Below are 25,526 nucleotides of genomic sequence, written 5' to 3' on the forward strand. Positions count from 1 at the left end.
TTAGCATTGCATCCCATGTATAACAATATATAGTAAACAATGCACATAAAATAATTTTTCTTTCTCTCTCCTCTCTTTGTCATTCTCTCTTACACACACACAAACACACACACACACACACACACACACACAAATAGGAAGTAACTTACTAGATTGGTCACTTAACTGACAAACCCAATAATTTGCAGCCCAGAGACCAGAAGGTCTTGGAGCAGCCCAAATAAACATTTTTATCAGTGATAGTTCTCATATCTTATTACCTGTGGTCTTATTACTCTAATTTAAATAATATATACATAGTGTAATTGTTTGGATCAATTTGGCTATGAGGTTAATCCGTACATAGAAGATTAAATACAGTACTTTGGCCTGAGAAAATAAACTTTAGTGAGAGGTGCAGAGATGGGATGATCTGAGAGCCTACAGCATGAGGGGAGAGATTACAAAGAACAGACAAAAGAACTGAAAAGTGTAGCAGCTGGGGCTGCTCCATTGCATACTATTGTGCATGATTCATGCTCTTGAGAGTAATCATAGAACTTTAGCACAGTCTAATAGCCTGTGTTCGAGATGAAGAAATGTAGTCATTAAGAATAAGTTAAGTCCGATCGGTATATTCTGTTTAACGAGGCATGAAAATATACAATCCATTTTACACAACTGTCCATTAAAAAAGCTAAAAATATTTTGTAAATTTTGGGAGTAAGCTTCATTTCTTTTGGGAAATTCACTTCCAAAATACGCTTCAATGTCTCTTTGTTCTATAATGCTGCTTAAATAAAGAATTTGATCTATCCCTGAACAGTTACCACTTAAGAGCCACAGTGAGTACTCTGCCAACTTCAGGGGGGCACTGTTTACATAGACTCCAAGTTTAATAGCACCCCCTCTGGAACTGTGCAGTACTGCAGCCCTGTCCACAGGGGCCGGGATTTTGTTTATATTTTTGTTGTATCCTCAGTGCTAGAACATAGTAGGCACATAGTAGGCATTTAATAAAATTTTAAAATTAACTATGAATAAATACATATGTAAATAAATTTAAACTGCAACATTTATGAACAAAATCTTTGAGTTCACAAAAGAACTAACATTGCATTTAAAATTTTCATTTTTAATATGAACAAAACATGGATATCCTGCTCAAATTAGAGCATATATTTTATAGAAAGGTAATAGGGAGAGGTCTATAATGTAAAGATCTTATACTATATATATAGGCTACTATATATATACTTTAAATATAATATAAAGTAAAGAAGAGAACTTGGAAAGCTCCAGCTGCATAAATGTCATGCGGGAAAACTTAGGTTGTTTTCCCTAAGTCATCTTTGCCGGCCAATATTCACCTTCTCTTTCGTGGCCAAACTGGGCCCCAGAGTAGCTTTTTCTATGTCCAAATTGGATCATGATGCATTGTGTGACAAGGTTTACTCTTCTTATTCTCTGCTCAGTCAATTGTAAATTGAATTTGTGGTGTTGTTGAACTCTATTTGTGTAATATACTTTGTCAGTTCTAGTTTAATACCATATAAAGAGAACATTTAGCCAGATGATGATACTAATAATGACAAAGTATTGAATTTGGAATGTGAGTATTAGAATTCTACACCTGGCTGAACCATTTGTGCTAAGATAAATGACATAGTTGAAAAAAACAAGACTTTCTATTTTCCTATCTTTTGTTTGTGATGTTTAAAGAAATCTTAGAATTATTATATCATTATGGATAGCAATTAAACAATTTGTAATCCAATGTTTTCATATTTTATGATGATGCATAAAACGGTAAGAACCCTATCACGTTAAAAATTAACTATTTTTGCAGCCTTAAACATATTAATATTTTAAAGCCCACTGGGATACCAGCCAAGCAGAATAATTCACAAGTTATTAGATATGTGCTTTGGCTTCCAGGATATGTTAAAGAGAATGGGGAAGTGGATTAAGAAAACAATCTTTTATGCCGTCTTGGAATTCTTATCTATTATAAAGTCAAAAATAGTTTTTAAAATCTTGTAAGGGATATGCTATTTATAGGGCTCATGGTCAGTTTGCTGGATGTAATGGTTTTCTCATATTGGGCATTAATCTTTGTTTCAGCAATAATCACAGATCACTATAAATTCTAAATACCCATGGAATTTTATGGTCTGAAATTATTCTTCAATTTAATGTCCAAGCATTAAAAATAGACCAAGATTTCGTTAATTTGTTTTCTTTTAATCAGTTGCAATGTCAAATGTTTATGAATCGCAATCTTGAAAAACTATTTTAATATGATGAAATATTTTAGAACCCTTTAAAAAGCCATAACAGGATTGGATTACATCCTTTATATTGAACTTAACAAAGGAAATTTTTCTTTAAAAAAGCATATTTATCTACAAATTTTACAAGATCGTATTTTAGGTGCAACTTGAAGTCACCTTCCAGATGTCTTAGTTACAGAATATGGTTTATCCATGAATCACCAACATGTCATTCTGCTTTGCATTGAAGTTTTATGTAAATGAAGGAAAAACCAGGGCCCTCTGCTCTCTTGGACCCTTTATTCCAGAATTCACTCAGTCCATAGTGAGTGATGCTGAAAACCAGCGTTAGAGGACAGGCCATGCTTGCAACAAGTTCAATGTCTTAGTAATTGGCTCTAAGCATTCTGGAATATTATATCCCAGATTTAGACTTCTTTCCATTTTATGTATTTTACTCATCAATCACGGTTTCTGTCACAACTTGGCAAGAGTCTCTAGAATGCTGTATGTTGTTAAAACAATCCTACATTTCCTGAAGTAGACATTTTATGTATCCTAGAGTGAAGAAGTCTTTGGAGAAGTTCTTTCTTCTTGAATTAAGTTGTATATATAAAAAACATAGACTTAGTTTAATTACAATCATATGTTAAATGTCTATGATATAAAATTCCTGAAAATATTTTGATAAATCAACTATTTTTATTGCATGCGACTGCTTGATTTAAATGATGTGGAAAATTTCACACTATATGATGGAAAGCTTATGAAATGATGGAAGAATTACCTTGTATGAAGAACAGTTTAATTTATTGGGAAACAATAGTATTTTCAATTTAGAACTCATAATAAACAACTGAACAATTTTTCATGACCTTCTGAATATTTTTAGTAGTTATTACTGACCAATTATTAATATTTTCATAGCTTTTTGCATAAAACTCAAAGCCTTTAGCATTATATCAAATGACCTTCCTATAGACTTGTGTAAGAGGGGTTCTCTTGTAATGGACTCAAAACACAGAGGGCCACTCATATCACGAATCACATTTAATACATTTATTAAAGAAGAAAATGACTGCCTCTGTTACTCACCCAACACAGTCTATAACCAGAAATGTCACTGTCTTGAGGGTGTCTTCAGGCACCAGGATAATGCTTCTCTACATTTCTTGTTCTCTGTCCTCAAACAAAAGGTGAGTATATCCTATTGCTCTCAATGTTATAAAGGTGTATGGGTTTTGCCTCTGTCGGCAGCAGAGACAAACACAGTTTATGCATTAAGAAGGCAAATTTGTCAAGGTTAGAAAATACAACATCATTTTATCTAGCTATTTGTTAGCTCGACTAATAACAAAATATTTAACCTCTATCTGTACCCATCTATCAATCCCTAACTTCATATCCCTACCTACTCTTTCTAATCTCTTCTCCCAACTCCTTTCTCTAGAGACTTTGTTGAATCATTTTGAAATACTTTCTGTTTTCTAAAACACACTTATCTTGCACCCATTTCACGCGTTTCCTTTCTTGGAATCTCTGTTTCTTTCTTGTCTTCTGGATGAAATTGCTTCATCTTCAAAATTCTGTTCAAGTTTAACACCTTTAAAAATTATTCTCAACCACCTATAGTTCTACATGCATGAATTTAAAAATAGCACTTAAAATATTGTAATTATCTCTGTATCCATCAGAATCTCTTTTCAAACCCTGAGTTATTTGAATGCAAGAGTTACGTTGTTGAAGGACTATATAGTGCCTAATGCCGAAAACATAGTAAGCATTTAGTATGTTTGTTCTAGCACATAGTTAAAGTTCAATATCTTGTTGTTGCTATTGTTAGTTCTTCACGTTAAACTTAACAATCCCACGCCTACCCGACCCTACACCTCACTAGGTTAGCTGAATGTTACATGTTTCTATGGCATTATGTACTTGGATATTGTCCATTTGTAACACTCACAAACTTGACCGATATTTATCTTTTGGTTTATATCTTGTTCATTGCTGTGTACTACACACCCAGTATTAAATTGAATTAATGAATTAGTTTCAAGAGGTGAAACAGAGGTGGGACTTGGAGAGATATGCCATGGGTCTGGAATACTGAAGTAGGTATGCAGATGATAAATAACAATAATAATTTTTAAATAAATGAATAAAGCTACAAGGAATATTTCTATGGTTTGAATGTCTGAAAATTATGCTAAAATTTAATTGCCACTACGTTGTTAAGAGGTGGGACCTTTAATAGACTTTAGGAGACTGTCCTTACCCTGATCAGCTCTCGTATGGATTTGGCAATTCTACGGATTAAATTGACATCATAACTTAAGAGCACACCTCTTTTTGATAACATAGAGATATATCTCTAAGACCACCTGTTAATAAACATCAAGATAGCCAGTAAAGAAACAAAATCAAGTTTATTTGGGTTGGTGTTATTGTTGATTAATTTCTTAGCTGAGCCATAGGGAAGATCACTTACATTTCTGACAACAGAATTTCTCTTTTTAGAAAATACTGCTCTGGGCTCCAGAAAAATGTTGGCATGAATTCAGTGGAAGATCAATTATAATCACTGAATTTCAGTGAAAGGATTCTTCTCTCTTTTGTACTTTGTCCCCTCAATTTATAAAATATAAGACATTTATCTTATTTTTAAACATTTTTCCTTCCATTACATTTAGCCATAACTGACCAACTATATTAAAAGTCAGGAAATGAGTCTCCACCTACAGATGACTTATTTTCTTACTCTGGGGCTGGCAAAAATTAGCAGTGAAAACACAGGAAGGAAATAACATCTTAAGTAGAAATTACTTTAAGTCAGGTTGCTCAAGTCGGTTCGGAGGCAGTATTCACTGCTGAATAATCAGTCTTAGTGAGGTGATAAGTCCATGAGTAATAGAAGAAATCAGCAAATGGCAAGTAAAACAATTGTACGAAAAGAAACTTAATACTTTAAAAAAAGTATTTTCTTTAGGAGCTCATTATCCCAAGGAAAACTACAAGCTGTATTAGAAAGCACTTCCATTTGAGTTGAAAAGTATTTCAAAACACTCTATAAAGCGCTAGATAAGGTAAGCAAATTTAACTGCTTCAATCCTCCAATTACATTTTCACCATCTGTGCTTCCACATTTTCATGAAATACCCCAGTGAGATGACACAGAAACATTGCTGTGTAACTAACACACATAACATAACTCATGTATGTGACACAACGAATCCAAAAAAAGCTGATACATTAAACAGCAGAGGAATTAAATTTTTAAACCCTGTTAAAGGATGTGGTAGAAAAAACATCTGGAAAAGAACAGGTTGATTGAAATAGGCCTGCCTGGCTTCAGAATTGGAAGGTCATGCTGGACTAATCTCCAGAAGAACTCTGAGGGTGTTACTGCCAAAAAAGACAAAAGTGGCTCAGGCATGTCATGCATTTGGATTTTCAAGGATCACATGAAAATTCTAGAGCTTAAAGAGATGGTCTAGCAACATGTTACCCTTTATTTCTATCCTTTCCACTGTTTTCAAAAGTGGCTCTCTGGCTTGTTTACAAAATACATGTGAATAGGCAGAAACAGTTAACTTCATTTAGGAAATATTTGTTGTGCTTATATGTGAAAGGCAGGTACTGAAATTGAAGAAATCAGTGAAGTATCTTCATCCTTGAGACTCCCAGACTCTAGTCTGAGAAACAGGCAACTATCCTTACAATAAGCTAGAGAGACATTGATATGGTTTGGCTCTGTGTCCCCACCCAAATCTCATCTTGAACTGTAATGTTCATGTGTCAACGGAGGAACCTGAGGGGAGGTGATTGGATTACGGGGGGCAGTTCCCCCATGCTGTGCTTGTGATAGGGAGGGAGTCTCGAAAGATCTGATGGTTTTAAAAATGGCAGTTTTTTTCTCTGCTCACACTGTGCTTCTCTCCCCTGCTGCCATGTGAAGAAGGTCCTTGCTTCCCCTTTGTCTTCTGTCATAATTGTAAGTTTCCTGAGGCCTCCCCAGCCATGAGGAACTGTGAGTCAATTGTACTTCTCTTCTTTATGAATTACCCAGTCTTAATAGTATCTTTGTAGCAATGTGAGAAGACTAATACAGAATTTTTGCATGGTCTTCTTGAGCTATATATAGGCAATTTGAATTTTAAAAGTCAAAAGGAAGGTAAGTCTCACTCATACCCCATAGTAAAGAAATATATACAGAGGCATACGGTTTTCTGCAGAAGCATTTTGTATAAGTAGAAAAGAAATAAAATAATAGAATCTTAAAACAAAATATCACTATGTATATTATTTTAGCTCTGTCCAGAGCAGCTTGTGTTATCTTTAATTAAAGCTTAAACACTGCTGAATGGACGAATCATTTAAGAAGACCAGTTACTGCAGTTACTACGGGAATCAAGCTACATGTTCCATATTAAATCACGGAGCTGTATGGCTAGAAAGAGTCTCAGAAAACTCTAGCTCAGATTCTTGAAGTATCTTCCTTAGAACAGTAGCCCTTAATGGTGCTATTAGCTATGATAAAAAAGAATAATCAGGTATGGTCAAATAGCCTAGAAATCAATGGGTTAAATGAAGTTAAATATGTTTTTCTCCTGCAAGAATTCTCAGTGAATTTACTCTACCAATGTGTATTTTACTTTCCACAAAAAGCACATTTAACAGCACTCCCCAGATTTCTTTCAACACACACACACACACACACACACACACACACACACACTTTTTTTTTTCAAAGAACACTTTGTGAGGAATATTCATTTGAAAACTCTTTGGAAAATATTACCTTAGCCAAAATCCCTTACTTTGCAAAACTATAATTAATACTTGGTGAGTTAAATGATTTACACAGAAAAGTCAGTTGTAGTCAGCCAAAACAAAGAATGTAGCTTTTAGATGTTCAATCTAGCATGCATTGTTGTAAATTACAGTCTTCAGTATGTGCACACATATCTCTGGGAGTACATAAAAATTATCCAGATATATGTGGGTTCAGACAGTTTTAAGGGATCTAGTTCTAGATTTTGAATTTCCATATCTCTGTTTCCTAAAACTAATTTGCCTAAGAACAAGTCTATGGGTTGATCATGGGTGAAGGATTACTCTCTCTTTCCCTCCAACCTCTTTCACAATAGCATTTTCCCCACTTAACAAATAATCTCTCATTCATTGCAGTGTTACTAAGGTGCATTGCTCTCAACTATAAAACTTCTGGAGTGCTGCATAAGGCATATTAAGGTCCTTTGAGAACAAATCAAGAGAGGTTCAGTATGAAATAACTGAAGGTGAGACATCTTATTTTATCTAGATGAGAAACTTTTGGCAAGGCAAACATATGTATCTATCAAACATATGTAGTTATATCTATCAAACATATGTTTCTATATCAAACATATGTATCTATCAAACATATATGTATCTATATCTAGGTATATATCTAGACAGGTGTATATGTGTATGACAGGTATATATTTGTACCTCTAGACAAGTGTGTGTATATATATATATATATATATCTATATATATATCTATAGACAGGTGTATATATATATATATATGTACCTCTAGACAGTATATAGGTATATATATGTACCTCTAGACAGGTGTATATGTATATGTGTGTGTGTGTGTGTGTCTATCTATATATGTGTGTGTGCATATATATGTGTGTGTGTATATATATGTGTGTGTTTATATATATATACATATATATGTGTATATATATACCTCTTTCTCTCTATATATATGTATGTACCTGTCTAGAGGTGTATATATATATATATATCTGTCTAGAGGTATGTATATATACCTGTCTAGAGGTGTATATATATACCTGTCTAGAGGTGTATATATATACCTGTCTAGACAGATATATATATATACACCCCCATACCTGTCTAGATATATACCTATATACAAGGTAGAACTTGGAAGTGAAATAATTGTAAAGGAAGCATATTAGCATGTTTATTGGATCTGACTGACTGGTTAATAATGAAAATTGGATTTGCCAGTAAATTATTTATGGACAAAGTTTTAATAAATTGAATAAGCTAAATTTTCAGATTCAAGATTTTGATGAAAATAAATCAAAAAATATATACAATAAAAAACTAGAAATTCTATCATTCACAACTATTTAATCTTATGATAGAAGTATCAGCTGTAACCTTAAAAACATATGAGTGAATATATATTTTTCCAAAGTTCTGTTGGGCAGTTATATAAACGACTAATTAAAGACCACTGTTCTATACTATGTACTAGAAATGTGTTCATAGAGTGTTAATTTCTGAGAATATTAACAATGGAATAAGAGAAAAGCAACAACAAAATTACTACAGGAAAATGTTTTTTAAAGGGTTTTGTCATATTTTTTAAATGCAAGAAAATGAGATTGAACTTTGTATTTTTTATTTTTTGAAAAACTCGCATGTATTGTCATATTCTCTTATTAAAAGAAAGTACAAAGTCTAAGTGAAAGAAAATGATCACAGAAAACACATAAACTAAATCTTTTCTAGAGAGCATTAATATGTATTTCACAATGAAGCTTCTTATTTGGTACATTAGAAAAAATTATTTAATTTTATGGAAAAGCAGTATGTTTTGAAGAAATTTAGCTTTCATTGGTTAATCACAGAATTAGGAATAGGAATATTATACTAAAAGCTTGTTACTTCAGCTTACAAAATATTTGTTTCATTAATGCAATAGTTATCAACACACACAGACTGCAAACACACCTAAACCTTGACAGCATTGGTCACTAGTGTGCTATTGATTGCTAATTATCAAGAAAGTAACATTTATAAGTCATTATATTGACAAATTAAATACCTGCCAGCTGTCATGTATATATATATACATATATATATATATATATATATATATATCACCTTTCTTCTTACTGTTTTAGATGAACTTTCTGTGCTCCTATATGAGGCCAATTTCTCCATGCATGTACTATATCCCTTTCTCTCTCATGTGTTGTAGAGTATCACTTCTGTATTTTTCATCCTGTTTCATCTTCATTTCACTGAGTTTCTCATCAGCATACCAGCATAATGTTTTTTTCTTACATTAAACACAATCCTCTCTTGATTGCACTTGCTTCTCCAGCAATTTTTCCATTTTCTTCCCGGTTTTTAATTTTTAAATTAAAAATAAACTTGTGGAGACAGAGTCTCACTATGTTGCCCAAGCTGGTCTCAAACTCCTGGGCTCTGACAGTCCTCTCACCTCAGCCTCCCAAAGTGCTTGGATTACAGGCATGAGCCACTGCTCTCAGCCTCTCCACTTTTCTGTCCCCCTTCATGGCAAAATTTTTAAAAGAGTTCTCTACATTTATTGTCTTCATTTTCTGTCTTCTGATTCTCTTTAGAACAAATGCCCATCAGTCTTTGATCCCTACACCTTCAAAACGATTCTTGTCAAGGTCACCCAAGTCCTCCGCATTAAAAATTCTAATAGTTAATTCTTAGCCCTTATCTTACTTGAGGACATTTGATATATTTGAACACTTCCTTCTCCTCAAAGTATTTTTCTTATGTCTCCCTTGCTACTCTTTGTCTGTGCCCTTTGCTGGATCTTTCTAACATCCCTGCCCCCTTGACGTTAGTATTCGGGGCTTCTTGTTTTTCTAATAATCTGTAAACATTTCTCTCGTCATTTCCTCCCATGGCTATATGCTCATCACTTTTTTTTTGCTTGTTTTGTTTTTTTGAGACAGAGTCTCACTCTGTGGCCCAGGCTGGAGTGCAGTGGCACAATTTCCGCTCACTGAAACCTCTGCCTCCTGGGTTCATGCCATTCTCCTGCCTCAGCCTCCCGAGTAGCTGGAATTACAGAGGCCCGCCAGCACACCCTGCTAATTTTTGTACTTTTAGTAGAGATGGGGTTTCGCCCTGTTAGCAGGCTGGTCTTGAACTTCTGACCTCAAGTGATCTGGCTGCCTCAGCCTCCCAAAATGCTGGGATTATAGGCGCGAGCCACTGCATGTGGCTATATGCTTATCACTTTCAAACTCCTATAGTGCCTTCTAGGTTCCTCCCCTTGGTCTCAGACTTATGTACTGAAATACCTGTTTTACATCTCCACTTCGGTGTTTAAAAGCCATCTCAGAGGTAAAATTTCCAAAAGCTACACTTCCAGGTTTTCCCTCCAACTGTTTTTCTTGAATTATTTTCTATTTCCACTCATGGTGACTCAATCCTTTCAGTTTCTCATCCTTAACTTTTCTCTTTCTCACATCTCATTCCCAAACCCTCTAAGAAATATTTCAACCTGAAACTTCAAAATGTCTCTGAAATATGGTCCTTTCTTACCACCTCTACTGCTACCAGTCTGGTTCAAGAACCTGATCTCTTGCTTGGACTTTTGCTTCTGCCTTTATGCTCTGGTTCTCATTCCACCTCCCCACTCACAATCTGAAGTCTATCACAGCAGCCAGAGATATCTGTTAAGATGTCTGCTCAAATATTCTAATAGTTATTGATTTTATTCAAAGAAAACTCCAAACATCTTACAACTGCCTGCAAGGCCCTACATGATTGGGTTTTCACTCATTCTCTGCTATTAACCTCCAGTTCCATTAATCTGCTCCCACCCACAAAGCATCTTTGCTTTTCTTTAAACATGTCAAGCAAGTCTCTTTCTGTTCTCTCAGTCTTGTAACACTTGCTCTTCTCATTGGCTGTTCTCTCAGTCTGTAACACTTTTGCTCAATAACCTCACGATTCATTCCCTTACTTCCTTCACTCCTTTGTTTGAATGTAAACTCTTCAGACACACCTTCCTTGACCACTGAATTTAAAATGACAACGCTCCTCAGAACTCCATTGAACTCTCTGCTGCTTATTTTTCTACATATCACATACCATCTTCTAGTGTAAATTACTTACTCACTGTGCTTGTTATGTGCCAACACACCAGAGTATAACCTCCATGAGGACAGCCTTTCTTGTATGTTTTTTTTAATAAGGTATTTCAAATGGAAGAGAAATGGTGGAAAAGACAAGATAGCCATAGCAACTTCAGGATAATGGACACATTTGTGGAGGAACAGAGTGAAATTAGATAGAAATGAATAGGTGGCTTTCATTTTATGTTTGTAGCTTTTTAATTTTTTTTAATTTTTTATTTTTTTGAGACGGAGTCTCACTCTGTTGCCCAGGCTGGAGGGCAGTGGCATGATCTCGGCTCACTGCAATCTCCTCCTCCTGGGTTCAAGCGATTCTCCTGCCTCTGCCTCCCAAGTAGCTGGGACTACAGGTGCCCGCCACCATGCCTAGCTATTTTTTTTTTGTATTTTTATTAGAGACAGGATTTCACCATGTTGGCCAGGCTGGTCTCAAACTCCTGGCCTCAAGTGATCCTCTCCGCTTGGCCTCCCAAAGTGCTAGGATTACAGGCATGAGACACTGGGCCTGGCCTTGTAGCATTTTTTTTTTTTAAATAAGAAAGGACTCAATGATAGTAAGTTTATTTTTGTTACATATTAATGGTGCATACATAGGTTTTCATCACATTTTCCCCTGAACTTTCTAAATGTTTAAAGGTTTTGTAATACTAACAGCACTTTACTAAGAAAGAAAGAGATTGCATTTCAGGTAATTGGAGTTCTAGATGGCTGGTATATACAGTGAAGAGACAGGTGGAAGAGAGAAGGACAAAAGAGAAAGAAAATGGCCAGGAGTAAGTTAATGGTGTGATACTGCTCTCTGTGCTAGGGCAGTGCTTCTGACACCTCAACATGCACAGCAATCAATGAGGATTGATTATCAGAATGTATAAGGAGCTCAAACAACTCTACACAAGGGATTTGCTTTATGATGCAAATTCTGATTTCATAGATCTGGGACAGAGCTATGATTTTGCCTTCCTAAAACACTCCCAGGAGATGCCAGTGTCCCTGGTCCTGGAGCACTAGTCACAAAATCCTAGAGTGTGGCATCCGTAACTTGGCTACATGCTGGAATCACCTGGAAATCCTAGAAAATATTGATGTCTGCGTCTGACTTCCAAAAATTCTGATTTAAAACTTATTGGGATTCATCTGGCCACTGGGGTTTTGAAAAGTGATTCTAATGTATAGCAAAATTTGAATACCCGGCAGGGGGTCCAGACAAGGTGCCTTCCTGGTACACTGCCTCTTCTGAAGACTCCTTCATGATGCCTGCTTCCTGTGGTCTCATTTTCAAGAGATTCTGGGCAGAGGTCATAAGCATGGACCAAATGATGCTGCTTCTCAGGACAGACTATGTACCAAGTAATAGGACCTGATACAGACATAGGCTGGGCGCCTGACAGGACTGCTCTTTTCTGAATGAGACCTAGCTGGTCAATTGCTTTAAGGACCTGCATCACAGTGATACACAGTGCGAAAGTGGGAAAAACATATGCCTATTTCTAAAGTGGATGCTCTCAGAGATGCTGCTGAGTAGCCAGATCTATTGCTAGACTATCAAATCCATTATTTAATTCATTTATTATTTTCACAATTTGCTGACAGTCTGATACGTGCAAGACACATAGCTTAGTGGAGAAGACAGACTTTTTCCCCTGGTGGGGCTGAAAGTCTATCAGTTATGACAGGCAGTTAGCAATTTATTATACAACTGTGAATTTATTTATAATGTAGTAATTGTCATATGCATATTCAGGGGTCTGAAGGGTGAGAAGAGAGCGAGGATAAGTGAGTATGAGACAGGGGAAAGCTGCTGGGGAACTCTGAATGTTATTCTATTTCTAGGGAATTTCAGTGGCTTAATCAATTTCCTTTCTCCTTCTTCCTCAAGTGCTTTTACATAAAACCTTTAGTAACTGTGTTATCCTGAATATTTCACTTTTTTTTTTTATTCGTAGTCTGAATAAGCCAACCCACACTAGTTAATTGTTTCTAACAAGACCAAATGGTGAGATGCAGCAACAGACATGGAACACGTGAGGGCCAGTGTCTCAGCTGTGCTTCATTGTGGTTACAGTCTGGGTTATTATTTGGAAAACAGGTTGAGTGGAAGAAAGGAAGTAAAGGATGTGAGAAGAGTCTGGAGGTTGTGAGGTCAGCCCGAAGGCAGGTGATATGGTTTGGCTCTTTGTCCCCACCCAAATCTCATCTTGAATTGTAATCCCCATGTGTCAAGGGAGGTTCCAGGTGGACGTGATTGGATCATGGGGGTGGTTTTCCCCTTGCTGTTCTTATGATAGTGAGTTCTCAGGAGAGCTGATGGTTTTAAAGTGTGGTACTTCCTCGTTCTCGCACTTACTTCCTCCTGTCACCTTGTGAAGAAGGTGCCTGTTACCCCTTCACCTTCTGCCATGATTATAAGTTTCCTGAGGCCTCCCCAGCCAGGTGGAACTGTGAGTCAATTAAACTTCTTTCCTTTAAAATTACCCAGTCTTGGGTATCTCTTTATAGCAGTCTGAAAACAAGCTAAAATAATAGGTGTGTTAGATCCAGGTGTCTAAGTTAAATGCAGTCTAGAGACAAATCTCTAAATTTTATTTGGGAAGCAAGAATTGCAACTCGGGGCATACACACAAACCAGATGATCTATGTCTAAAGAACAAGGAGAAGGTTGGAGGTTTTCTAAAAGGAAAAATGTTACATATTGTTTTTCCAGAAAGTTCATTGGCACTAGTAAAATTCTGGGGAGCTGGCAAGCTCTGATTCATGAGTGACAGTGGTGGTTAAAACTGGCCTTAGACTCATTGCAGGTTGTTTCAGCAGCTATGAGAGCAAAACTGGTTTCATGTTCCAATAGGCAGCTTCAGCAGCTGGGCTTGTGGAAGATTTAATTCCTGGAGCAGGTGCTATATGTCTTGAGTGCTTTCTCTCTGGTTCTTCTATTCTGATTTACCTGAATATTACAAGAATAACCCAATTTGTAAAATCAGCTTTCACACAGTGAAAAATGGTGGCTACTGATACCAAGGGCTTGGAGAAGGGATTGAAGAGAAGCCCCCAGTTTGGGGATGTGTAGTTAGGGTATTTTGTGACTGATGGGATGTGTTCAATGAGGGAGAGGAAGGAACCATGGAGGACTCCCTGAAGGACTTGATACACCTCAAGTTTGAGAATGTGGTTCATAATTTTTTCATTCAAAAATTTATAAGTTTTGAGGAACTTTTAAATGTTTCTTATTTGCATTTAGGTTAACCGAAGCCTATATTTCATAGATTGTTATGACAATCACTATGTATTATTCTTTAGGTCACTTTCTGAAAGCATGCAATGAGACACAAAATCTAACCATAGTCCAGGAAAGGAGGCCCTAATCACATAATACCTTATGATAATAATATGTTTAAATATAACAAATGGGTCACACTGAATATTTCTCAGTTACATTGAGGATTACACAGTGTAATTAATTTTGGTCCGTCTGATGCCATTCTTTTCATCCTAAATTAAGTTTCTTCTCAATCTCTGTTCTTAGAATGTTAACTGTATCACTATATTTGACATAGATGAGTGAGTTCAGGAGGGCCAATGGCTTTTACTTCAAGCCTTTTATCTCTCAATGGCCTCAAAATTACAAATGATTGGCTTTAGGGGATGCTGTCATTGAAAAGGCAGACAAAACAAAACAAAACATTCTTGCAAACATAGCAGAAGCTGGTTTTATGACTTAGACCTACACATATTAGTAAAGGGTCTAACAACTTTGGTGCATGAAATTTAGCTACAGAAAGGACAAGCAACTGCCTCTGCTAGCCAGAACAAAAGCTAACATTGTGAGATTACAGTGGCATAATATACGGGCTTCAAATAAGAGTTCTGGTCAGTGCGATATAAAGGAAGTGCTTCATTAGCTATCATAGTGCATACCTCTCAGCCTTGTACCACATGGCAGCATGCAGCAAAAGCATGGGCGCAAAGAATGAGCTATTCACTCAGGATTCATAATCTAGCTCTGTTTCAGCCTCCTGGGTTGACAGCTTTCAAGTTAAGCATGGAAGGCTCTAAAGAAACAGTCTTGCATTCTTCAGTGACATAGTTTGTTTTTGGAAAATGCCTATCTAAAATAAGGAGATAAAATGAGTTTAGCATGTGAGCTCCATTTATGACATTAGCTGTCTTTTCCAGGGCGGGGTGATATTTTTATGCTTACTTTGAACACTTTAATAAAATAGTTTTACTGAAAGATTCATCTCAAATAAAATAATTTGCAATTTCCATGTCATTCAACACTATGTAATTATATTAATATTCATTTTATAGTGAAAGCTTACATTGTAAGTAGAAAAATTACAATAAAATGCTTTGCAAAGATGCTGAGTAGTGGAAAAATAATTCTATGTAGTAGTTTTCAGGAAAATCATTGTGAATTCCAATTCTGTCATCTGTAATCACAGACCCTTCTACCCAAGGAAAACACAAAAGTATGTAACTCAAATTCAAATTAATGGCACATTTCTGTGTTCGTTTTATACATCATCTGTGCTATGAAAGGAAACACATTATATTTAGAATCTCATTTATATTCATTTCCTAGATTCCAAGGTCAGTGTTCAATAGCACTGCCCAAAGGCTGACGGACTTAACTTTATAAAATTGCATAAAGATGCCCAGAACCATTCTGAAATTGAACTACAATAAAACGAATGTAAATAAGGCAGCTATCTATCGGGCTAGTGTCAGAAAACCTAGATATTATGTTGTTATCATACAATTTCCAAGACAAAGTAGCAAAAGAGATCATACAATTCAAATTCATATTTAACATTATTTGTTGTGAAGTTGCTTTGCTACTCTTAAATATACTGGGCATATTCATTTTGAATATAGCTGAGTAATGTAGAACCTACATTTGTTTTGAGTTTTACCAGATACTCAGATGGAATAGTAGGAAATCATTGCCTAATGCTTAAAAACATTAAAAAATCCTGAAATATACCAATCCGAAAAGAACTAAAAAAAAACTTTCACTTATTTTCAAATAAAAGTAATACTTTCTTAAAATAATTTCTTACTTAAGTATGAGATGTGAGCAATAACTCTACAGGCTGGCCAGACAGGTTTGTGATAGGGTCAGAGAATATAACCTGTCCTCACAAGGCCCCCACAGATGTTCACCTAAAATAAAGATACTTCTTAATGAACAGGTAGGTTCCTATATTTAACGATTTTATTTTTCTCACTTAGAAAATCACCAGCAGTTTTCATACTAAAAGTCGACCCCAAAAGCAGATTGTGTAATTACCCTTTAATCTGGTTTTCATATAAACTACACATCATGGGTTAAATTGTACTCCTCCTCCCCCACCATTCTTAAGTTGAAGTCCTAACCTCCAGTATCTGAGAATGCGGCCTTATTTGGAGATAGAGTCTTTAAAGAGAAAATCAGGTTGAAATGAAGCCATTTGAATGAGTGTTAATCTAATATGGCTAGTGTCCCTGTGGGGGAAAAAAAAAGGAAATTTGGGCACAGAGACATGCATGGAGGGAGAACATCATGAGAACATGAAGACAGCCATCTACCAGTCAAGGAGAGAGGCCTGGAACAGATCCTCCCCTCACAACCCTCAGAAGGAACCAACCCTACTGATGCCTTGATTTCAGTGATAATATCCTTTACAAAAAGGTCACTGAGATTATATATATATTTTTTTAATTAAAAAAATTGTTGGGTTAAAATGGGGACATTTGGAATGTCTAGGCTCAAAGTTTGCGTGCTAGTTCGTATTTCAACAGCTACACGAAAATCAGTTTGTCTAACATTTAGATAAATATTGTATATTTAAAGTGTTTTTCCTTTTTTTTTTTGAGACAGAAATATTGCTCTGTCTGTCAACCGGGCTGGAGTGCACTGGTGCAATCATAGCTCACTGCAGTCTCGTACTTCTGACCAGCAATCCTCCTGCCTCAGCCTCCTCAGTAGCTAGGACTAGAGGTGCACACCTGGCTAAGCAACTACAGCCATGCAACTACAGCCACACCCGGTGCAACTACAGCTACACCTAGCTAAGTTTTTCATTTTGTAGAAACAAGTTTGGGAAGGGGTCTCGCTGTGTTGCCCAGGCTGGTCTTGAACTCCTATTCTTAAAGATCCTCCTGCTTCATCCTCCTAAAGCAGAGATTATTTAAAAATGAAAAGCCACTACACGTGCAGGATTTAATTTTGCTTAAACTTGTTTTTTTAATGCAAAACTGGGTAAAGTGAATAATATTCTGGCAATATTGAAGGAACATAGATGGCAAATTTATTTAAAATCTTTAATTGGAAAGTTTGTTCTTTATTAATTTATTTATTTCTTCATCTGTCTATTCATTTACCTGCTTATCTACCTACCAGAGCTTTGCAATAATAGCAGTTTACAGGGCAATTTTATATCATGCAGGTAATTCTGACTGCTTGAATTTTTAAATTCAAAACATTACAGAACTATGATAAATTTTATATATGTTTCATAAATCGAAGACAAAGATAAATATCCAATTTTAAAAATGGGTAAGGTTATTAACTCTACTACTAGTTCAAAATGTGTTGGAGGTATTAGTCAAAGAAATTAAATATCAAAGACAAAGCAATTACCGACATAAAAATTAGAAAGCAAGAGGCTATCTTAACTTATAGATAATATGATTATATATTTGGAAAACACAGGAAAAAATCAGTGGAAAAAGTACTAAAGACAGGAGTTACGGGTAGGTTGAGGGTATGCCAAAAAGGGAGATAGAACAGGGGATTCTGCACCTTGATTTTGGTGGTGGTTACAGAACCCATATATGTGTTAAAATTCACAGAGCTGTACACTAAAAGAAATAATCGGGTCAATTTAAATAAAAAATAACTAACAAAATGAAATAAAAGCTAGTGTAAACAATCCAAGGGCAAGTAGGAAAAAGATTGATACATTTGATATATGACAGAAAAATCAAACTTTTACATGGCAAAACACAGCATAGACAAATAGACAAACTGAGAAGAGCTATTTGGAACCAAGTCACAGACAAATAAATAATATTTCCAACATATGAAGTGACTCTTGAGAATTGAAAAGAAAAAAACAAAATTTATATAAAAATAAGTAAAAGAATATACGGTACACATAAAAAGAAAAAGAAATGTAAGTGGCCTTTATACACATGAAATGGTGTTCATTCTTACTGCTAATAAGAAGAATTCAATTTAAAATTACGCTGAGATATCATTTCTTATCCTTTAGATTGGCAAGAATCCATACATTTGAGAACATACCCTGCTGGCCAGGCTTTTGGGAACAGATGCTCCCATACATTACTGGCAGAAATGTAATATGTGTACTGCCTGTGGAGGGGGATTTGGAAGTAAGTAGAAAACTACATATGTCTTCATCTTTGATATAGTAATCTCATTCCTAAAATTCATCTTGAAAATATATCTCCACAGATACAAAGCAAATTTTGATTTCTTATAATAGCAAAATGCCCATCAAAATGTGTGAATAAAATACATTACATTTCTACAATGAAATACTATGCAATCTTAGAAATAAATGAGAATGATGTCTATATGCTGTTGTAAAGTGGTATCTAGAATATATTTTTAAGAAAAAAACAAAAAAACGCTATAAAGCAATGTGTAGAGTATGTCAATGTGTTTTTACGAGAAGAGAGGAACACATATGTATGAGAGACATATTTATATTGTCAAAACATTTTTGAAAGATAAAAACTCTAAAATTATGATTATCTATAGGGAACATAATGGCAAGAACAGAGAAGAAAACTAAACTTCTCTTCCTGCTCCTTTTTACTTTTTCATTTATAAAAATTATTTGTACTTTGGAACTGTTAGGAAGTAAAACCTTTGAGGACTACGTTAGCCAAATGCAGTCAGTGGACCTTGTTTGGATCCTGATTCTAACACTTCAACTTGCAAAAAGCCATTCTTGAGGCAGTCAGATAAATTTGAACACAGAATAATTATTAGATGATATTAAGGATTTATCGTCATGTGCTAGATGTGGTCACAATGTGGCTGTTTTTAAAAAGGCCTACCGTGTAAGAGATATAAAACGAAGTATTTATGGACAAAAGAGCATTATATCCTAGAAAAAATGATGTACAGAAACTGTAAATTAAAATAATTTTAAAAAAATCATGAGTGATGTAAGATTCTTTCCTCCAGAAAGAATCAGCTCCTCACAGCGAGATTCCTGGCATCTTTAACTTAGTCTCTTAGGAGAAGAGCTAAACATTTCATCTTGCTTGATTCACAGAACCTTGCACAGTGACACTTGCAGAATTGATGTAAAGGGTAGAATATTTTTGAAGGATCTGTCAATTTAATCTATAGAGGAGAAACAGATCTCAAAAGCATTGAAAATGTGCATACATTTTGACCCACAAATTATGATTTCTGGAATTTATCCTAAACATATAGCTACAAATGTATGTAAAGATTTAGCTAGAGGAATAATTTTTCATAGCAAAAAAACTAGAAATACCTTGTATCTGAATGTATTTGTTAAATGAATCAAATAATGCAAAACTACCTTTAACATTATGTTGAAAATAATTTTTACAATGAATGGAAAGGTTCATTTTATTACTAACTGGAAAAAATTGTTCATAAAACCAAAATTCAATATAATCTAGATTTTAATTAAGAAATTCAAGAAAAATATTACAACACTTTATCAATGTTTATAGTAATTATCTTTGGGAAGTCAGAATATAGGTAGCTTTTGCTTAAAATCAGTATTTGTGGCTTATCATTTTCTTTTTTAAAAATCTGCAGTAAACCTATATTATTACTTTTGCCAGAAAATAGCTATTAAAGTAGAAGGCAGCTATTCACAAGGCAATTAATCAATTTCAGAAAAAAAGATAATAACACCAAAGATGCAGAAAACAGAATAGAAAGATGGAGATAATTGTGAGGTAAAAACATTTTAAAGATAAAGAACAACCACTGAACCACAAAAAAATTGAACAACTATAAATAAAATCATTTTTCATCTTGAGTGATATAAGATTCTTTCCTTCACAAAAATGGCCATTACAGTGAGATTCTTGTCACATTCGACTTAGCCCCCTAGGAGAACAGCTAAACATTTCATCTTGCTGGATCTACAGAACCAAGCACAGCGTTACTTGAGAAGTTGATGTAAAGGGTAGAATATTTTTGAAGGCTCTGTCATCGTAGTCTCTCTTATACTTAAACTAGACTCCCACTTTGTACGCTGCACACCACCAGGAAGAGGTACCTGCCAAATGCCAACTCATCAAGGAAACGTTTATGATATCTGGGAGGAGAATGGCTTGCCAGAGTGACAGATGCTGGAAGTTTGCTTTTCTCCCTCCATAGGAAAGGAAAGCAAGAGAGAAGGGGAATCACGAATTTGTTTTGACTTCCTCTTTCTGGGGTTGGACTTATAGCTGCAAAGCATTCTTGATCATTAAGGAAAAAGCTGGGAGAAGACACTTGGCCCTGCTCTCTGAAAGGAACTAAGAAGAAAAGAAAGTAGCTGCAGAACAGTAACAGGAGGGGCTTAGCAAGGTTAGGCCAAGAGAGCCTGACTGGACTCTCTCTTCTATTCTTCATATCTCCCAATCCCCACCACAAGCAGCCTTCAGCCACAGCTTGGTCCATAAAGCATTGTGACATTCCCAACAGCCCCTGAGAGATGGCAAGAAGATTGGGATTTCCAAAGGAAAACTATTACTCTTCATATTTGTTTAAAATCAAACTTTGACCTGTGTTTTCATGAATCTTATTTGATAAATATAGTACTGTTGAGATATTTTCTTCCTTAGATAACACACTTACTAGAATGTAAAACTGTCCACTGGGTCACGCTGAATATTACAAGGAAATTAATTATAGAATTTCCCACCCACATATATCTCCTTCTAGGATAAAGTTATTTTTAAAAATCAAGAGAAATTTAAGACACTATTATAAAAAAGACAGATTACCCCAGACATTTGGCATGTTAGAAGACACAGATAGATTTTATTTTAAGTATAGCTCCCTTGTTCAATGTTACGGATAAGATATAGCTAAAACATGAATAGTGTGTAAATATGAATGTGTAAATATTCAGAGAATGAGGCAGAGATTTGAAATAATAAATAATGAAAATATTGAGCCCTATTGGAAATTACTTGGAGTTACTCACAAATTACATGCCACCTCTTTTTTAAAGACTACCATTATATGATAAAATAAAATTTGGGTTGAATAAATGAAGTTGGAGTCTCCTTATCTTCAGCAGGAAGCTGGCTCATATACTTGAGAGATGCTTTTTGAATATTTGACTTTCACTTTTTGCCAGAATGAACATTTGGGGAATATATCTGGCTAGACCTGAATAATACCCCCCAATCCCCAAGAAACACAGGAAGAAAGAGAGAGAGAGACAAAACTGAGAAAGAAGGGTGTCTAGGCTCTTAAAATTATCCTAGACATTGACTAAGTCCTAGACTCAAGAACTATTATAACCTAGGAAAAGTCCATCTCTAGAGTTAACATTTTATAATTTCTCACGATAATTAATAAAACTCTACTGTGTTTTTTAAATGAATCCATTAATAAAAAATATATCCTGAGTAATAGCCTAAGTTTGGGGATTCAGTTAGAAAAAAGGTTAGAGTTCCCTGAACTTATAGTACTTATTTCTCCAAATCCTCTGGACGTGTGTAAGGTTAAGATTTATTTGTTCCATAGCCATTCACTCAACAGAGATTTCTTGAACACCTGCTATGTGTCTGCTGATTGCTGGGCTCATACTAGTCGGCAACACCGACATGATTTCTGCCTTCAGCCTTCATAATCAGATACTCATACAATCACATAGTTGGACACTATTTAAAAAAAAAATGCTGGAAAGAGTTTAAGGCAGGGGTGGGTATTAAGCCCTTCCTGAGGAAATGGGACTCGGAGGAGGAGGATAAATTAACCATATTAAGAGTGAGGACGGGCGTGGATATGCTAGCCAGAGGGGACCTGTATGGACAAAAGGCCAGAGAAACTGATTTGGAAAATTAAGGTCCTCCCCCGCCCCTGCTCCCCACCCCCGACCCCGCCCAAACTTCGAGGTCCTCATAATGTTGGAGCACAGAACACTACTTCTTACAGAATGGTTTCCGTATTTTGACTTTTCCCCAAAGACATGCTCTACAAGGAGGAGTCTCTTGGCTATAAACACTGCAGACAAGTTTTTGCTTGTGCATCATCTCCAGCGCGTTTTGCTTGATTTTTAAACCTAGATGCATTTAGGCGGGCGTACACGTTCGCATTTGTCACAGGCCACCTAACTCTATTGGTCTCACACACGTGTGCCACCTGTCTGACCCCTGGGAAACAGAGTTTGCAAGGTTTTCCCCTTGACTACTCGACTTTAGCACCAAAGAGAAGCAGGAGTGCAGAAGAAAGCAAAATCGCCAACCCGGCGCAAGCAGCGCAAGCGCAGTGGGCGCTGGGGAGCGCGGAGGAAAAGGCGGGACGCCGCATGGTGGCCAGTCACTGCGCATGAGCGGCCCGCGTTGCCAAGACAGCTGGGAAGGCGTCTCCCGGAAGACGAACTCCGCAGAGCTGATGGCATTGAGATCCATTCCCGGAGGGGTCAGCTCCTGACGGGTTCCTGAGCCAGTCTTAACCTGGGCAAAGGAGATGAGGAGCCGAGCCTGATGCATTGTGATGGCCATCTGCCCAGAATTGGCCCAAACGGACAAAAGTGCTCTTGCAAACCTTTCTGATAAGACTGAGACTTTGAAGAACTTTACTGATGAGGTACAGACTTCCAGCTCATCCAGCTCCTCTGGAGGACGGCAGTCCTCGCCCCTGACCTCTGGGAGCAAACTGGAGAGGGAAAAGCAGACTCCAAGCTTGGAACAAGGAGACACACAATCTGAGCTTTTGGACTATAAAAATTATGAAAAGAAGTTGAGTAAAAAATGGATCAACTACCTCAAGCGCAAAGACTCTAACTTTGAACGGCACCAACCAGATACCAAACTTCCAACAGAAATCACTCGGGTATCAGATGAAGAATTGAATGCTCTGCAGTCTTATTGCACCATGAAGATAAATTTGATTCATCGTAGAGGGGATTCTAAGAAGAAGATGAGCAGCAGACATAAAAAGCTGCATCTTGGATTGGATGTAGACGCTTCAGAGAGAGATGCCTTAAGTTGTACTGTACCCAATGAACTTTTGAACAGAATCTACTTTAAAAACATGAGGACAACGCCAAAACAGGAGGCAGCAGCTAAGCAACACATATCTTATCAGTGTCCCTATTGTAACAGGAAAAGAGCGGAGCTGGCCCTGTCTGCCTTTCTGAAACAAAAGAAGACTTTACTGGAGTCATTTCTACTCCAAGAGAGAATAGATGAACATCTTCATACCAAAGACTTTCTCACCCGTATTGGAGAAGCACATCAAGACTTTCCCAGGCTTTCAGATGACCCCAGAATAATCTGGAAAAGACTGACTGAGAAAAGTCATATCAGATACTCTGGTTTTGAAAGATCAGAGACAGAGCAGAAGATGCAGCGAGATGGAAATAGTGCTTGTCATTTACCATTTTCTCTGCCATTTCTCAAGCGACTTACTCTAATCAAACCAGAGCTGGTGATTGTCAATGATAATGTGTAATGTGGATAGATGTCTTTGTTGTGTATTTGAGTAATTACCATAATTTCTACAGGCACTTGGGAAACTAACTTAAGACTTTACTATGCTTCCTTCACAGATTTGAGGACTAAGAACTTTCACTTTTTTTTCCTATTATAGAAGGCACTGTTGTAGTTGGAATAGTTATAAAAACTTTTACAAAATTCCAAGAGAACTATGTTGGTAGTTTGGGCCAGGATGTTGATGGTACAGAAGCAAAGTAGTATGGGGATGTAAGAGAAACTTAAAAAGTAATAACTGTCTTTGGCGATCAAATGGCTATGGGGAATTAATAAATAGTAGATGTTTGAAATGTTATTAAGGCTCTGACTTGTGCGCCCGGATGAATGATCATTAATTTCATTAAGATAGGAGCACCAGAAGAGGACTATGTTTGATGGAAGTGATGAAGAGTATGATTATTTGGACATATAAGGTGCATTTGGGACATACACATTGACAGTTTGAAGAAACATTTGATTATTTATTTTTGCACTTCAGAGGAAAGGTATAGCGTAGAGGTGCAAAATAAATTGGGGTAGGACTGGGGGAAGGGTGGGGATCAATGGCATATAGCTGGAAATTGAAGCCGTAGATTGCCAAGCGTTTTTGGAAATGACTAGAGTAAGAAGAGAAGCAGGGTTGATACAAACTCTTGAGAAATGCCAATTAATGGCTAAGTAGAGAAAAATAAACCTGCAGAAAAGGTTGTGAAAAAAGTTATCAAGTGGATCAAGGAAATCAGGAATGTATACTGTCATAGATGCTAAGGAATGAATATTTAAAGAAGGATAGTTGTCTAACCACATCAATCAACAGAGAGGCCATGTAAAGATGATTTAGTCATGTATTGGGCACTGTTGACCTTAGCAAAAGCCATTTCACTTATAAAAATGGGGCAGACAAAATAGATTGAGGAAAAATGTAAGTAAATAATGAATGGATATAGGGTACTCCTTGAAATATTTAGCTGTAAGGGGAAGAAGAAGTAAAGCTGGGGTTAGGTGTTGAGTTTTGAGAGAAGAACTCTCGAACAAATTATCTAGATAGCCATTTTGGTCGTGAAGATTTTATGAACCTTCTGTTGTTCATCCAAATTTATGTAATGAGGAAACAGTATTATTCCGCAAGGAATACCATGGCATTCTGGAAACACATTTATGGAGAAAAATGTTAGATGGCATTCTGAGAAGCCATTTATTATCTATTTCCTCTATAAAAATATAAAACCATGGAATTAGTGGCATTACCTGGAGATCACTTTTCTACATGTCTAACACCTGAATTATCTCAGTGAAAAAGAAATTTGTTTGCAAAAATCAGCACCGAAGAGTTTTAGTATTGTACTTCAGTATTACTCTTTGCGTTAAGACCTTCATTTATGTATAAAGATACTATTTTTCCCCCATAAAATTTAGCATATTTCCCCTTAGTAAGTCATTCTAAATGGAAAATAACCATTACCATTTTCATAATAACCTTTTATTTGAAATCCATATTATGTCATGCTTTATCTTTGACATCTCAATATATTCATGTTTTACATAATCAAAATTCTGAATAATTTTCCCTTTAGAATTCCCCCATTAAAGGTCATGCTCCACCCTTTTAGTCAACCAAGCTAGAAATCTGAGTCATCTTTTGTTCTTCC

At 36.0% G+C, this 25,526-nt stretch overlaps 2 protein-coding genes across 2 annotated transcripts in view; one reads left to right on the plus strand and one right to left on the minus strand.

Moving 5' to 3' along the window:
- The window catches only part of DLC1 (DLC1 Rho GTPase activating protein), a 530,403-nt gene that overhangs the window by 470,302 nt on the left and 34,575 nt on the right, over positions 1 to 25,526 (minus strand). The gene's annotated exons all lie outside the window — the stretch shown is intronic.
- C7H8orf48 (chromosome 7 C8orf48 homolog) lies at positions 22,742 to 24,193 on the plus strand. Its single transcript, XM_004046684.4, has one exon. It carries the CDS (start codon positions 22,898 to 22,900, stop codon positions 23,855 to 23,857), a length of 960 nt encoding a protein of 319 aa, XP_004046732.2. The 5' UTR covers positions 22,742 to 22,897; the 3' UTR covers positions 23,858 to 24,193.

This window comes from Gorilla gorilla, chromosome 7 (assembly GCF_029281585.2).
Source record: "Gorilla gorilla gorilla isolate KB3781 chromosome 7, NHGRI_mGorGor1-v2.1_pri, whole genome shotgun sequence".
NCBI classification, from domain to species: domain Eukaryota; kingdom Metazoa; phylum Chordata; class Mammalia; order Primates; family Hominidae; genus Gorilla; species Gorilla gorilla.

Excerpts from the sequence above, each read along its gene's own strand:
- C7H8orf48 (XM_004046684.4), top strand. The coding sequence starts at position 22,898 with ATGGCCATCTGCCCAGAATTGGCCCAAACGGACAAAAGTGCTCTTGCA.